We start from the raw sequence: 16,004 nt of genomic DNA, 5'->3' as shown, positions 1-16,004 counted from the left end.
CAGAGTACTGTCATCAATGCTTAATGATGTTACAGAGTACTGTCATCAGTGCTTAATGATGTTACAGAATACTGTCATCAGTTCTTCATGATGTTGCAGGGTACTGTCATCAGTGCTTAATGATGTTACAGAGTACTGTCATCAGTGCTTAATGATGTTACAGAGTACTGTCATCAGTTCTTCATGATGTTACAGAATACTGTCATCAGTTCTAAATGATGTTAGAGTACTGTCATCAGTTCTTAATGATGTTACAGAATACTGTCATCAGTTCTTAATGATGTTACAGAATACTGTCATCAGTTCTTAATGATGTTACAGAATACTGTCATCAGTTCTTAATGATGTTGCAGAGTACTGTCATCAGTTCTTAATGATGTTACAGAATACTGTCATCAGTTCTTAATGATGTTACAGAATACTGTCATCAGTTCTTAATGATGTTAGAGTACTGTCATCAGTGCTTAATGATGTTACAGGGTACTGTCATCAGTTCTTAATGATGTTACAGAATACTGTCATCAGTTCTTAATGATGTTAGAGTACTGTCATCAGTTCTTAATGATGTTACAGAATACTGTCATCAGTTCTTAATGATGTTGCAGAGTACTGTCATCAGATCTTAATGATGTTACAGAATACTGTCATCAGTTCTTAATGATGTTACAGAATACTGTCATCAGTTCTTAATGACGTTACAGGGTACTGTCATCAGATCTTAATGATGTTACAGAATACTGTCATCAGTTCTTCATGATGTTACAGAATACTGCCATCAGTGCTTAATGATGTTACAGAGTACTGTCATCAGCTCTTCATGATGTTACAGAATACTGTCATCAGTGCTTAATGATGTTGCAGAGTACTGTCATCAGTTCTTAATGATGTTGCAGGGTACTGTCATCAGTTCTTAATGATGTTACAGAATACTGTCATCAGTTCTTAATGATGTTACAGAGTACTGTCATCAGTTCTTAATGATGTTACAGAATACTGTCATAAGTTCCTAATGATGTTACAGAGTACTGTCATCAGTTCCTAATGATGTTGCAGTGATTGTCATCAGTTCTTAATGATATTGCAGTGATTGTCATCAGTTCTTAATGATGTTACAGAGTACTGTCATCAGTTCTTCATGATGTTACAGAGTACTGTCATCAGTTCTTCATGATGTTACAGAGTACTGTCATCAGTTCTTAATGATGTTAGAGTACTGTCATCAGTTCTTAATGATGTTACAGGGTACTGTCATCAGTTCTTAATGATGTTAGAGTACTGTCATCAGATCTTAATGATGTTGCAGAATACTGTCATCAGTTCTTAATGATGTTACAGAGTACTGTCATCAGTTCTTAATGATGTTACAGGGTACTGTCATCAGTTCTTAATGATGTTAGAGTACTGTCATCAGTTCTTAATGATGTTACAGGGTACTGTCATCAGTTCTTAATGATGTTACAGAATACTGTCATCAGTGCTTAATGATGTTACAGAATACTGTCATCAGTGCTTAATGATGTTACAGAGTACTGTCATCAGTGCTTAATGATGTTACAGAGTACTGTCATCAGTGCTTAATGATGTTACAGAATACTGTCATCAGTTCTTCATGATGTTGCAGGGTACTGTCATCAGTGCTTAATGATGTTACAGAATACTGTCATCAGTGCTTAATGATGTTACAGAGTACTGTCATCAGTTCTTCATGATGTTACAGAATACTGTCATCAGTTCTTAATGGTGTTACAGGGTACTGTCATCAGTTCTTAATGATGTTACAGAATACTGTCATCAGTTCTTAATGATGTTAGAGTACTGTCATCAGTTCTTAATGATGTTACAGAATACTGTCATCAGTTCTTAATGATGTTGCAGTGATTGTAATCAGTTCTTCATGATGTTGCAGTGATTGTCATCAGTTCTTAATGATGTTACAGAATACTGTCATCAGTTCCTAATGATGTTACAGAGTACTGTCATCAGTTCCTAATGATGTTGCAGTGATTGTCATCAGTTCTTAATGATGTTGCAGTGATTGTCATCAGTTCTTAATGATGTTAGAGTACTGTCATCAGTTCTTAATGATGTTACAGGGTACTGTCATCAGTTCTTAATGATGTTAGAGTACTGTCATCAGATCTTAATGATGTTGCAGGGTACTGTCATCAGATCTTAATGATGTTGCAGAATACTGTCATCAGTTCTTAATGATGTTACAGGGTACTGTCATCAGTTCTTAATGATGTTAGAGTACTGTCATCAGTTCTTAATGATGTTACAGGGTACTGTCATCAGTTCTTAATGATGTTACAGAATACTGTCATCAGTTCTTCATGATGTTACAGAATACTGTCATCAGGTCTTAATGATGTTAGAGTACTGTCATCAGTTCTTAATGATGTTACAGAGTACTGTCATCAGTTCTTAATGATGTTAGAGTACTGTCATCAGTGCTTAATGATGTTACAGGGTACTGTCATCAGTTCTTAATGATGTTACAGAATACTGTCATCAGTTCTTAATGATGTTAGAGTACTGTCATCAGTTCTTAATGATGTTACAGAATACTGTCATCAGTTCTTAATGATGTTACAGTGATTGTAATCAGTTCTTCATGATGTTGCAGTGATTGTCATCAGTTCTTAATGATGTTACAGAGTACTGTCATCAGTTCTTAATGATGTTACAGAGTACTGTCATTAGTTCTTAATGATGTTGCAGAGTACTGTCATCAGATCTTAATGATGTTACAGAATACTGTCATCAGTTCTTAATGATGTTACAGGGTACTGTCATCAGATCTTAATGATGTTACAGAATACTGTCATCAGTTCTTAATGATGTTACAGAATACTGTCATCAGTTCTTCATGATGTTACAGAATACTGTCATCAGTGCTTAATGATGTTACAGAGTACTGTCATCAGCTCTTCATGATGTTACAGAATACTGTCATCAGTGCTTAATGATGTTGCAGAGTACTGTCATCAGTTCTTAATGATGTTGCAGGGTACTGTCATCAGTTCTTAATGATGTTACAGAATACTGTCATCAGTTCTTAATGATGTTACAGAGTACTGTCATCAGTTCTTAATGATGTTACAGAATACTGTCATAAGTTCCTAATGATGTTACAGAGTACTGTCATCAGTTCCTAATGATGTTGCAGTGATTGTCATCAGTTCTTAATGATGTTGCAGTGATTGTCATCAGTTCTTAATGATGTTACAGAGTACTGTCATCAGTTCTTCATGATGTTACAGAGTACTGTCATCAGTTCTTCATGATGTTACAGAGTACTGTCATCAGTTCTTAATGATGTTAGAGTACTGTCATCAGTTCTTAATGATGTTACAGGGTACTGTCATCAGTTCTTAATGATGTTACAGGGTACTGTCATCAGTTCTTAATGATGTTAGAGTACTGTCATCAGTTCTTAATGATGTTACAGGGTACTGTCATCAGTTCTTAATGATGTTACAGGGTACTGTCATCAGTTCTTAATGATGTTAGAGTACTGTCATCAGTTCTTAATGATGTTACAGGGTACTGTCATCAGTTCTTAATGATGTTACAGGGTACTGTCATCAGTTCTTAATGATGTTAGAGTACTGTCATCAGTTCTTAATGATGTTACAGGGTACTGTCATCAGTTCTTAATGATGTTACAGGGTACTGTCATCAGTTCTTAATGATGTTAGAGTACTGTCATCAGTTCTTAATGATGTTACAGAATACTGTCATCAGTTCTTCATGATGTTACAGAATACTGTCATCAGGTCTTAATGATGTTAGAGTACTGTCATCAGTTCTTAATGATGTTACAGAATACTGTCATCAGTTCTTAATGATGTTAGAGTACTGTCATCAGTGCTTAATGATGTTACAGGGTACTGTCATCAGTTCTTAATGATGTTACAGAATACTGTCATCAGTTCTTAATGATGTTAGAGTACTGTCATCAGTTCTTAATGATGTTACAGAATACTGTCATCAGTTCTTAATGATGTTACAGTGATTGTAATCAGTTCTTCATGATGTTGCAGTGATTGTCATCAGTTCTTAATGATGTTACAGAGTACTGTCATCAGTTCTTAATGATGTTACAGAGTACTGTCATTAGTTCTTAATGATGTTGCAGAGTACTGTCATCAGATCTTAATGATGTTACAGAATACTGTCATCAGTTCTTAATGATGTTACAGGGTACTGTCATCAGATCTTAATGATGTTACAGAATACTGTCATCAGTTCTTAATGATGTTACAGAATACTGTCATCAGTTCTTCATGATGTTACAGAATACTGTCATCAGTGCTTAATGATGTTACAGAGTACTGTCATCAGCTCTTCATGATGTTACAGAATACTGTCATCAGTGCTTAATGATGTTGCAGAGTACTGTCATCAGTTCTTAATGATGTTGCAGGGTACTGTCATCAGTTCTTAATGATGTTACAGAATACTGTCATCAGTTCTTAATGATGTTACAGAGTACTGTCATCAGTTCTTAATGATGTTACAGAATACTGTCATAAGTTCCTAATGATGTTACAGAGTACTGTCATCAGTTCCTAATGATGTTGCAGTGATTGTCATCAGTTCTTAATGATGTTGCAGTGATTGTCATCAGTTCTTAATGATGTTACAGAGTACTGTCATCAGTTCTTCATGATGTTACAGAGTACTGTCATCAGTTCTTCATGATGTTACAGAGTACTGTCATCAGTTCTTAATGATGTTAGAGTACTGTCATCAGTTCTTAATGATGTTACAGGGTACTGTCATCAGTTCTTAATGATGTTACAGGGTACTGTCATCAGTTCTTAATGATGTTAGAGTACTGTCATCAGTTCTTAATGATGTTACAGGGTACTGTCATCAGTTCTTAATGATGTTACAGAATACTGTCATCAGTGCTTAATGATGTTACAGAATACTGTCATCAGTTCTTAATGATGTTACAGAGTACTGTCATCAGTGCTTAATGATGTTACAGAGTACTGTCATCAGTGCTTAATGATGTTACAGAATACTGTCATCAGTTCTTCATGATGTTGCAGGGTACTGTCATCAGTGCTTAATGATGTTACAGAATACTGTCATCAGTGCTTAATGATGTTACAGAGTACTGTCATCAGGTCTTCATGATGTTACAGAATACTGTCATCAGTTCTTAATGATGTTACAGGGTACTGTCATCAGTTCTTCATGATGTTGCAGGGTACTGTCATCAGTGCTTAATGATGTTACAGAATACTGTCATCAGTGCTTAATGATGTTACAGAGTACTGTCATCAGTTCTTCATGATGTTACAGAATACTGTCATCAGTTCTTAATGATGTTACAGGGTACTGTCATCAGTTCTTAATGATGTTACAGAATACTGTCATCAGTTCTTAATGATGTTAGAGTACTGTCATCAGTGCTTAATGATGTTACAGGGTACTGTCATCAGTTCTTAATGATGTTACAGAATACTGTCATCAGTTCTTAATGATGTTAGAGTACTGTCATCAGTTCTTAATGATGTTACAGAATACTGTCATCAGTTCTTAATGATGTTGCAGTGATTGTAATCAGTTCTTCATGATGTTGCAGTGATTGTCATCAGTTCTTAATGATGTTGCAGAGTACTGTCATCATTTCTTAATGATGTTACAGAGTACTGTCATCAGTTCTTAATGATGTTACAGAGTACTGTCATCAGTTCTTAATGATGTTACAGAATACTGTCATCAGTTCCTAATGATGTTACAGAGTACTGTCATCAGTTCCTAATGATGTTGCAGTGATTGTCATCAGTTCTTAATGATGTTGCAGTGATTTTCATCAGTGCTTAACCAGCTAACCAGCTAACCACCCATCCAGCCAGTCTTCCGCTCTCACCCTGTGTGTGTCCAGCTGTTGTTGCACAGCAGGGACGTCGCCCCCTACTGGTGGTTCCTGCTCCAGCAGGTCAGTCTTCATCTGCAGCCAGGCAATCAGCTCCTGAAGGGTCATGTGTATCCGCTTCCATGGAGCCATTTCCCCTTCCAGGTGAGATCTACAACATAGACATAGAAGCATAGATATATGACTGGATTGTAGATATTCCTATCTAAACTGGACTGGATCGTAGATATTCCTATCTAAACTGGACTGGATCGTAGATATTCCTATCTAAACTGGACTGGATCGTAGATATTCCTATCTAAACTGGACTGGATCGTAGATATTCCTATCTAAACTGGACTGGATCGTAAATATTCCTATCTAAACTGGACTGGATCGTAGATATTCCTATCTAAACTGGACTGGATCGTAGATATTCCTATCTAAACTGGACTGGATCGTAGATATTCCTATCTAAACTGGACTGGATCGTAGATATTCCTATCTAAACTGGACTGGATCAAAGATATTCCTATGTAAACTGGACTGGATCACAGATATTCCTATCTAAACTGGACTGGATCACAGATATTCCTATCTAAACTGGACTGGATCGTAGATATTCCTATCTAAACTGGACTGGATCGTAGATATTCCTATCTAAACTGGACTGGATCATAGATATTCCTATCTAAACTGGACTGGATCAAAGATATTCCTATCTAAACTGGACTGGATCAAAGATATTCCTATCTAAACTAGACTGGATCAAAGATATTCCTATCTAAACTAGACTGGATCATAGATATTCTTATCTAAACTGGACTGGATCATAAATATTCTTATCTAAACTGGACTGGATCATAAATATTCCTATCTAAACTAGACTGGATCAAAGATATTCCTACCTAAACTAGACTGGATCATAGATATTACTATCTAAACTGGACTGTTGACCAGGGCAGCTCAATCCTCCCTCCTGGTGAAGAAAGGTCCTGCAGGCGTTTGCTCCAACCCTACTCAGTCTAACACACCTGATTGTAGTAATTAGGTGCTCATCCCGGACCTTGATTATCTGAATCAGGTGTGTAACAACAGGGATGGAGCGAAAACCTGCACCCTTTTGTCACTATGAATGAACAGATGGAGGCAGGCATGGTGTCTACCTCATACTCATGGTTTTGCTGCGGAGCTCGTCCCAGCGCTGGCCCATGTTGTCCAGTCGGCTCTGTAGGAGTACGGCATCGTCTGAGCCGGTCAGAGAGGTCACGATACGCTGACCATTGTCATCTAGAGAGTGGTACAGTTCTGTGTGGCCATCTATCTCCCCCTGAAGGTCCTACACTCACACACGCACGCACACGCACACGCACGCGCACGCACACGCACACGCACACGCACACACACACACACACACACACACACACACATCCAATCATTAGTTGGTATCTAAATAATTAGAATGTTCTGTGGTATATGCCTCTCGCTGAATGATTTCAATGCTTTTTGACCAATAGTTAATGTTTTATTACTCCTATTAAAGCCTAGGAACCATTTAAATTAATATCTATATATTATAATAATGATTTATGTCCTCCTATAGAAGGAACCATTTAAATTAATATCTATATATTATAATAATGATTTATGTCCTCCTATAGAAGGAATCATTAGATTAATATCTATATATTATAATAATGATTTATGTCCTCCTATAGAAGGAACCATTTAAATTAATATATATATATTATAATAATGATTTATGTCCTCCTATAGAAGGAATCATTAGATTAATATCTATATATTATAATAATGATTTATTGCCTCCTATAGAAGGAATCATTAGATTAATATCTATATATTATAATAATGATTTATGTCCTCCTATAGAAGGAATCATTAGATTAATATCTATATATTATAACAATGACAGATATGTCCAAACAGAGCAGCCACTCTCTCAGCCTAATATTCTAGAATGATCCTAATGAATCCATTAGTCTATGTCATTATTGTCATCAATGTCCTGCAGGTAAAAGAGACAGGTTTTCCAGGTATTACCTGAGTACATTCTCCACTAGCTGGGTACATACATATTATGATGGTGAATGTCCAACCAAAGCTTCCCACCTCACCATACACTCTTAGAAAAAAAGTTGCAATCTAGAACCTAAAAGGGTTCTTCGGCTGTCCCCATAGGAGTACCCTTTGAAGAACCCTTTTGGTTCCAGGTAGAACCCTCCGTGGAAAGGGTTCTACATGGAACCAAAATGGTTCTACCTGGAACCAAAAAGGGTTCTCCTATGGGGACACCTGAAGAACCCTTTTGGAACCTTTTTTGTAAGAGTGTACTCTCAATCTAATGTTCTCTAATGATCCTAATTAGTCCATTCCTTTCCCCTGACTGTCATCATCAGATAATACAGGTCTAAGAGTCATGTGGCTGTGAGGTTTGATCTCAGAGAGGGCAGAATGACGTCACAGAATAGAAGACTACATAACAACCATTCATAGAATCTCCTTAGCAACCCCATGTGCCTCATTGACTTAATGCACATACCACATGTAATTGAGTGTAAATATACACTGAGTGTACAAAACACTAAGAACAGCCTCGATTCAGGCCTCCCGAGTGACGCAGTGGTCTAAGGCAGTGCTAGCTGTGCCACTAAAGATCCTGGTTCGAGTCCAGGCTGTGTCGCAGACAGCCGCGACCGGGAGACCCATGGGGCGGCGCACAATTGGCCCAGCGTCGTCCGGGTTAGGGGAGGGCTTGGCTGGAAGGGATGTCCTTGTCACATCGCGCACTAGCGACTCCTGTGGTGTGCCGGGCGTAGTGCATGCTGACAAGGTCACCAGGTGTACGGTGTTTCCTCTGACACATTGGTGTGGCTGGCTTCCAGGTTAAGTGGCATTGTGTCAAGAAGCAGTGCGGCTTGGTTGTGTTTCAGAGGACGCACGGCTCTCAACCTTCGCCTCTCCCGAGTCCGTACGGGAGTTGCAGCGATGAAGACTGTAACGACCAATTGGATTCAACGAAATCGGGGAGAAAAAAAGAGGTAAATTTTTTTTTAAAAGAACAGGGGCGGGGACTCTACAAGGTGAAAGCGTTCCACAGGGATGCTGGCCCATGTTGACTCCTATACTTCCCACAGTTGTGTCAAGTTGGCTGGATGTCCTTCGGGTGGTGGACCATTCTTGATACACGTGGGAAACTGTTGAGCGTGAAAAACCCAGCAGCGTTGCAGTTCTTGACACACTCTAACCGGTGTGGCTGGCACCTACTATCATACCCCATTCAAAGTCACTTAAATCTTTTGTCTTGCTCATTCACCCTCTGAATGGTACACATACACAATCCATGTCTCAATTGTCTCATGGCTTAAAATCCTTCTTTAACCTGTCTCCTCCCCTTCATCTACACTGATTGAAGTGGATTTAACAAGTGACACCAATAAGGGATCATAGCTTTCACCTGGTCAGTCTATGTCATGGAAAGAGCAGGTGTTCTTAATGTTTTGTCCACTCAGTGTACAGCAACAACAAAGCCTACTGTATTAAATTGACCATTTCTGACCGTGGTTCATTCAAGTGAGTACTACGTCTGAAGTAACTGTCTTTCTCCAACTCTGAGACAGACGAACAGTACAAGTCAGAAGAATACATAGACCCGTTCAGTACTGGACAGAAAGCCTTCCCAGTGACCAGTAAATTGTAATCTCTAACCTGTACATGGTAGGTTTTCCTGCGCAGCATATTATCCACTTAAGGCAACGCTTCCCACAACTAAGAAAACATGTCTTCTGTCGCCAAACCCAATCAAGCGTAGATGCTTTCTGTGTTTGTCTGTGAGCTACAATGAGCCCTATGCCTATGTGAGTGTGTGTGTGTGTGTGTGTGTGTGTGTGTGTGTGTGTGTGTGTGTGTGTGTGTGTGTGTGTGTGTGTGTGTGTGTGTGTGTGTGTGTGTGTGAGAGAGTGTGTGTGTGTGAGAGAGTGTCTGCTCGTATGCATGTGTGTGAGGAAGAGGGAGAGACCCAATAGAATGAGGTACAGAAGGCTGGTTGATGTCCGACACACAGTGACTGTTGTTCACTGGGGGAGAGAGTGGAGAAAGAGAGTGGAGAAAGTGGGCGACTACTGCTGCACAGAGGGTCAGAAATGTTCCCTTTCCAAACTCAGAACAGGCCCTTCTCTTCACAACCCACAATACAGTGTGAGTTGGAGGGGGGATCCTGTCTTTGTCCGCTCCTTGGAGTCTGGACCTTGTCTCGTCCCCCCAGCCAGGCCCAACATTCCTGTCATACCAGCCGGGGTATTGAGGGGCACACATGGCAGGCAGGGGAAGGTACTGAGGACAAGAGACTGGGTCAGACTGCTGGCTGCTTTCTAGAACACATCACAAACCCTGCACATACTGTACTGTACTGACACCTCGCCACCCTGAGACACTTCACACTAATGCCACTCAAGCTGAGCTGACTGAACTGAAAGATGACTCAACAATTTGACTCTGTTGAATTGAGTCTATGAAATGACTCTTAACTAAGTCTATGAACTGATTCTGAACTGACACTATGGTCCCTGTGGCTCAGTTGGTAGAGCATGGTGTGTGCAACGCCAGGGTTGTGGGTTTGATTCCCACGGGGGGCCAGTACACAAAAACATTTTTTTTTAAATGCATGAAATGAATGAAATGTATGCATTCACTACTGTAAGTCGCTGTGGATAAGAGTGTCTGCTAAATGATGTAAATGTAAAATGTAAAATGAGTTGATTCTATGAGTTGACTCTATGAACTGACTCTGAATTGACTCTACAGTATCAACAGTTTGTGTGTGTGAGTACCTGGAACTGCCCCAGCAGGTGTCTGACTCTACAGTATGAACTGAGTGTGAGTACCTGGAACTGGCCCAGCAGGTGACTGACTCTACAGTATGAACTGAGTGTGAGTACCTGGAACTGCCCCAACAGGTGACTGACTCTACAGTATGAACTGAGTGTGAGTACCTGGAACTGCCCCAGCAGGTGTCTGACTCTACAGTATGAACTGAGTGTGAGTACCTGGAACTGCCCCAGCAGGTGACTGACTCTACAGTATGAACTGAGTGTGAGTACCTGGAACTGCCCCAGCAGGTGTCTGACTCTACAGTATGAATTGAGTGTGAGTACCTGGAACTGGCCCAGCAGGTGACTGACTCTACAGTATGAACTGAGTGTGAGTACCTGGAACTGCCCCAGCAGGTGACTGACTCTACAGTATGAACTGAGTGTGAGTACCTGGAACTGTCCCAGCAGGTGTCTGACTCTACAGTATGAACTGAGTGTGAGTACCTGGAACTGCCCCAGCAGGTGACTGACTCTACAGTATGAACTGAGTGTGAGTACCTGGAACTGCCCCAGCAGGTGACTGACTCTACAGTATGAACTGAGTGTGAGTACCTGGAACTGCCCCAGCAGGTGACTGACTCTACAGTATGAACTGAGTGTGAGTACCTGGAACTGCCCCAGCAGGTGTCTGACTCTACAGTATGAACTGAGTGTGAGTACCTGGAACTGGCCCAGCAGGTGACTGACTCTACAGTATGAACTGAGTGTGAGTACCTGGAACTGCCCCAGCAGGTGACTGACTCTACAGTATGAACTGAGTGTGAGTACCTGGAACTGCCCCAGCAGGTGACTGACTCTACAGTATGAACTGAGTGTGAGTACCTGGAACTGCCCCAGCAGGTGACTGACTCTACAGTATGAACTGAGTGTGAGTACCTGGAACTGCCCCAGCAGGTGACTGACTCTACAGTATGAACTGAGTGTGAGTACCTGGAACTGCCCCAGCAGGTGACTGACTCTACAGTATGAACTGAGTGTGAGTACCTGGAACTGCCCCAGCAGGTGTCGTACAGCCTCAGGGTCTTCCAGCAGCCTCTCCTTGTGTGACGCGTCCAGCAGGACGTTACAGGTGGTCTCTGCCTCCGTCAGCCAGTTAAGGAACTCCTTCAGATCCAGGTAGAACTGCTGCAGCAGCCTCAGAGCAGCTGACAGAGCCGCCTCACGGTCCCCGACACTACATCCAGAAATATGAACACATATACAGAAACTGTTGTTAGCACCGCTACACACACACACAGGTCACAAGTTCAGAGGGCAAACTGGGGTCATACATCAGGGTTATGATGTGGCCAGTCAGGGGAAATTTAGTAGAACTAACAGTGAAGGTCAATGTGTGTGCGTGCATTCAGATGTACTGTGCATTGTGTGTGTGTTCAGGTGTACTGAGAGACAGCATGATGAAGTGCTTTCAGGAGCATGTGGGACTGATGCAGACTGACTGACTGACTGACTGATTAACTAACTGACTGACTGACTGACTGTCTAACTGACTGACTGACTGATTAACTGAATGACTGACTGATTAACTGAATGACTGACTGACTGACTGGTTGACTAACTGACTGGTTGACTAACTGACTGATTAACTGACTGACTGACTGACTGACTGACTGATTAACTGACTGACTGGTTGACAGATTAACTGACTGACTGGTTGACAGATTAACTGACTGACTGACTGACTGACTGATTAACTGAATGACTGACTACCTAACTGACTGACTGACTAACTGATTGACTGACTGACTGATTGACTGACTGGTTGACTGATTAACTGACTGACTAACTGACTGGTTGACTGATTAACTGACTGACTGACTGATTAACTGACTGGTTGACTGATTAACTGACTGGTTGACTGATTAACCGAATGAATGACTGACTGGTTGACTAACTGACTGACTGACTGACTGACTGGTTGACTAACTGACTTACTAACTGACTGACTGGTTGGTTGACTAACTGACTGACTGACTGACTGACTGATTAACTGACTGACTGACTAACTGATTGGTTGACTGATTAACCGAATGACTGACTGACTGGTTGACTAACTGACTGACTAACTGACTTACTAACTGACTGACTGACTGGTTGGTTGACTAACTGACTGACTGACTGACTGATTAACTGACTGACTGACTAACTGACTGGTTGACTGATTAACCGAATGACTGACTGACTGGTTGACTAACTGACTGACTGACTGACTTACTAACTGACTGACTGGTTGGTTGACTAACTGACTGACTGACTTACTAACTGACTGACAGACAGATTAACTGACTGACAGAATACCAGACTGACTGACTGACAGACTAACTGACTGACTGGTTGACTAACTGACTAACTGACTGACTGGTTGACTAATTGACTGACTGACTGAATGCCTGACTGAATAACTGACTGACTGACTGGTTGACCAACTGACTGACTGACTGGTTGACTGACCGACTGGTTGACTAACTGACTGACAGACGGATTAACTGACTGACAGAATACCAGACTGACTGGCTGACAGACTAACTGACTGGTTGACTAACTGACTGACTGGTTGATGGAATAACTGACTGACTGACTGACTGACTGGTTGACAGATTAACTGACTGACTGACTGACTGATTAACTGAATGACTGACTACCTAACTGACTGACTGACTAACTGATTGACTGACTGGTTGACTGACTAACTGACTGACTAACTGACTGACTGACTGACTAACTGACTGGTTGACTGATTAACTGACTGACTGACTGACTGATTAACTGACTGGTTGACTGATTAACCGAATGACTGACTGGTTGACTAACTGACTGACTGACTTACTAACTGACTGACTGGTTGGTTGACTAACTGACTGACTGACTTACTAACTGACTGACAGACGGATTAACTGACTGACAGAATACCAGACTGACTGACTGACAGACTAACTGACTGGTTGATTAACTGACTAACTGACTGACTGGTTGACTAATTGACTGACTGACTGAATGCCTGACTGAATAACTGACTGACTGACTGGTTGACCAACTGACTGACTGACTCACTAACTGACTGATTGACTGACTGACTGGTTGACTAACTGACTGACAGACGGATTAACTGACTGACAGAATACCAGACTGACTGACTGACAGACTAACTGACTGGTTGATTAACTGACTGACAGAATACCAGACTGACTGACTGACTGGTTGACTAACTGACTAACTGACTGACTGGTTGACTAATTGACTGACAGAATACCAGACTGACTGACTAAATTACTGACTGTCTAACTGACTAACTGACAGATTAGCAGACTGACTAACTGGCTGGTTGACTAACTGACTGGCTGACAGACTGACCAACTAACTGACCAACTGACAGGTTGACTGACTGTCTGACTAACTAAATAACTGACTGACTAACTGGCTGACTAACTGAATAACTGACTGACTAACTGACTAAATAATTGACTGACTGGTTGACTAACTGACTGACAGAATAACAGACTGACTCACCGTTTGTTGATGTGCTCCCAGGTAATGCTCATGGCGTCGGTCATCTGTGTGACCTTGTGTGTGTGGTCGGTGGTGTAAAGGGTTAACAGCTTCCCTGCCAGGTCATTGGTCACGTCCACCTGACCCTGCCACTGGTGCAGCTCCTTCACAAACAGCTGTTGAGGCCACAGAAAACAGTTATAGATAAAGACATAAAATAACGATACAGAACATCACCCATCACACAATAACAACCCTCTAGTGGCCCAGAGGAAGCAGAGACAGAGATCCTCTAAATATACAGCTCTGATACAGAACATCACCCTAATACACAATAACAACCCTCTAGTGGCCCAGAGGAAGCAGAGACAGAGATCCTCTAAATATACAGCTCTGATACAGAACATCACCCTAATACACAATAACAACCCTCTAGTGGCCCAGAGGAAGCAGAGACAGAGATCCTCTAAATATACAGCTCTGATACAGAACATCACCCTAATACACAATAACAACCCTCTAGTGGCCCAGAGGAAGCAGAGACAGAGATCCTCTAAATATACGGCTCTGATACAGAACATCACCCTAATACACAATAACAACCCTCTAGTGGCCCAGAGGAAGCAGAGACAGAGATCCTCTAAATATACAGCTCTGATACAGAACATCACCCTAATACACAATAACAACCCTCTAGTGGCCCAGAGGAAGCAGAGACAGAGATCCTCTAAATATACGGCTCTGATACAGAACATCACCCTAATACACAATAACAACCCTCTAGTGGCCCAGAGGAAGCAGAGACAGAGATCCTCTAAATATACAGCTCTGATACAGAACATCACCCTAATACACAATAACAACCCTCTAGTGGCCCAGAGGAAGCAGAGACAGAGATCCTCTAAATATACGGCTCTGATACAGAACATCACCCTAATACACAATAACAACCCTCTAGTGGCCCAGAGGAAGCAGAGACAGAGATCCTCTAAATATACGGCTCTGATACAGAACATCACCCTAATACACAATAACAACCCTCTAGTGGCCCAGAGGAAGCAGAGACAGAGATCCTCTAAATATACGGCTCTGATACAGAACATCACCCTAATACACAATAACAACCCTCTAGTGGCCCAGAGGAAGCAGAGACAGAGATCCTCTAAATATACGGCTCTGATACAGAACATCACCCTAATACACAATAACAACCCTCTAGTGGCCCAGAGGAAGCAGAGACAGAGATCCTCTAAATATACGGCTCTGATACAGAACATCACCCTAATACACAATAACAACCCTCTAGTGGCCCAGAGGAAGCAGAGACAGAGATCCTCTAAATATACGGCTCTGATACAGAACATCACCCTAATACACAATAACAACCCTCTAGTGGCCCAGAGGAAGCAGAGACAGAGATCCTCTAAATATACGGCTCTGATACAGAACATCACCCTAATACACAATAACAACCCTCTAGTGGCCCAGAGGAAGCAGAGACAGAGATCCTCTAAATATACGGCTCTGATACAGAACATCACCCTAATACACAATAACAACCCTCTAGTGGCCCAGAGGAAGCAGAGACAGAGATCCTCTAAATATACGGCTCTGATACAGAACATCACCCTAATACACAATAACAACCCTCTAGTGGCCCAGAGGAAGCAGAGACAGAGATCCTCTAAATATACGGCTCTGATACAGAACATCACCCTAATACACAATAACAACCCTCTAGTGGCCCAGAGGAA

At 41.4% G+C, this 16,004-nt stretch overlaps 1 protein-coding gene across 11 annotated transcripts in view; it reads right to left on the bottom strand.

Annotated features, from left to right (window-relative positions):
* The window catches only part of dmd (dystrophin), a 390,547-nt gene that overhangs the window by 68,121 nt on the left and 306,422 nt on the right, over positions 1 to 16,004 (bottom strand). For 10 of the 11 annotated variants that reach the window (XM_045698261.1, XM_045698256.1, XM_045698253.1 and 7 more), the window contains 4 exons: positions 14,272 to 14,426; positions 11,749 to 11,938; positions 7,042 to 7,214; positions 5,891 to 6,047 (listed from right to left, as the gene is read on the bottom strand). In XM_045698261.1, coding sequence (XP_045554217.1) covers positions 5,891 to 6,047; positions 7,042 to 7,214; positions 11,749 to 11,938; positions 14,272 to 14,426 — 675 coding nt within the window. Of the gene's footprint in view, positions 1 to 5,890; positions 6,048 to 7,041; positions 7,215 to 10,722; positions 10,740 to 11,748; positions 11,939 to 14,271; positions 14,427 to 16,004 lie in introns of those variants that run through there. The other variant, XM_045698264.1, reaches the window with a different exon arrangement.

The sequence above is a fragment of the Salmo salar genome, chromosome ssa16 (genome assembly GCF_905237065.1).
Source record: "Salmo salar chromosome ssa16, Ssal_v3.1, whole genome shotgun sequence".
Classification (NCBI taxonomy): domain Eukaryota; kingdom Metazoa; phylum Chordata; class Actinopteri; order Salmoniformes; family Salmonidae; genus Salmo; species Salmo salar.
The sequence above is the reverse complement of the archived record's forward strand: the minus strand, read 5'-3'. Positions and strand labels throughout refer to the sequence as shown.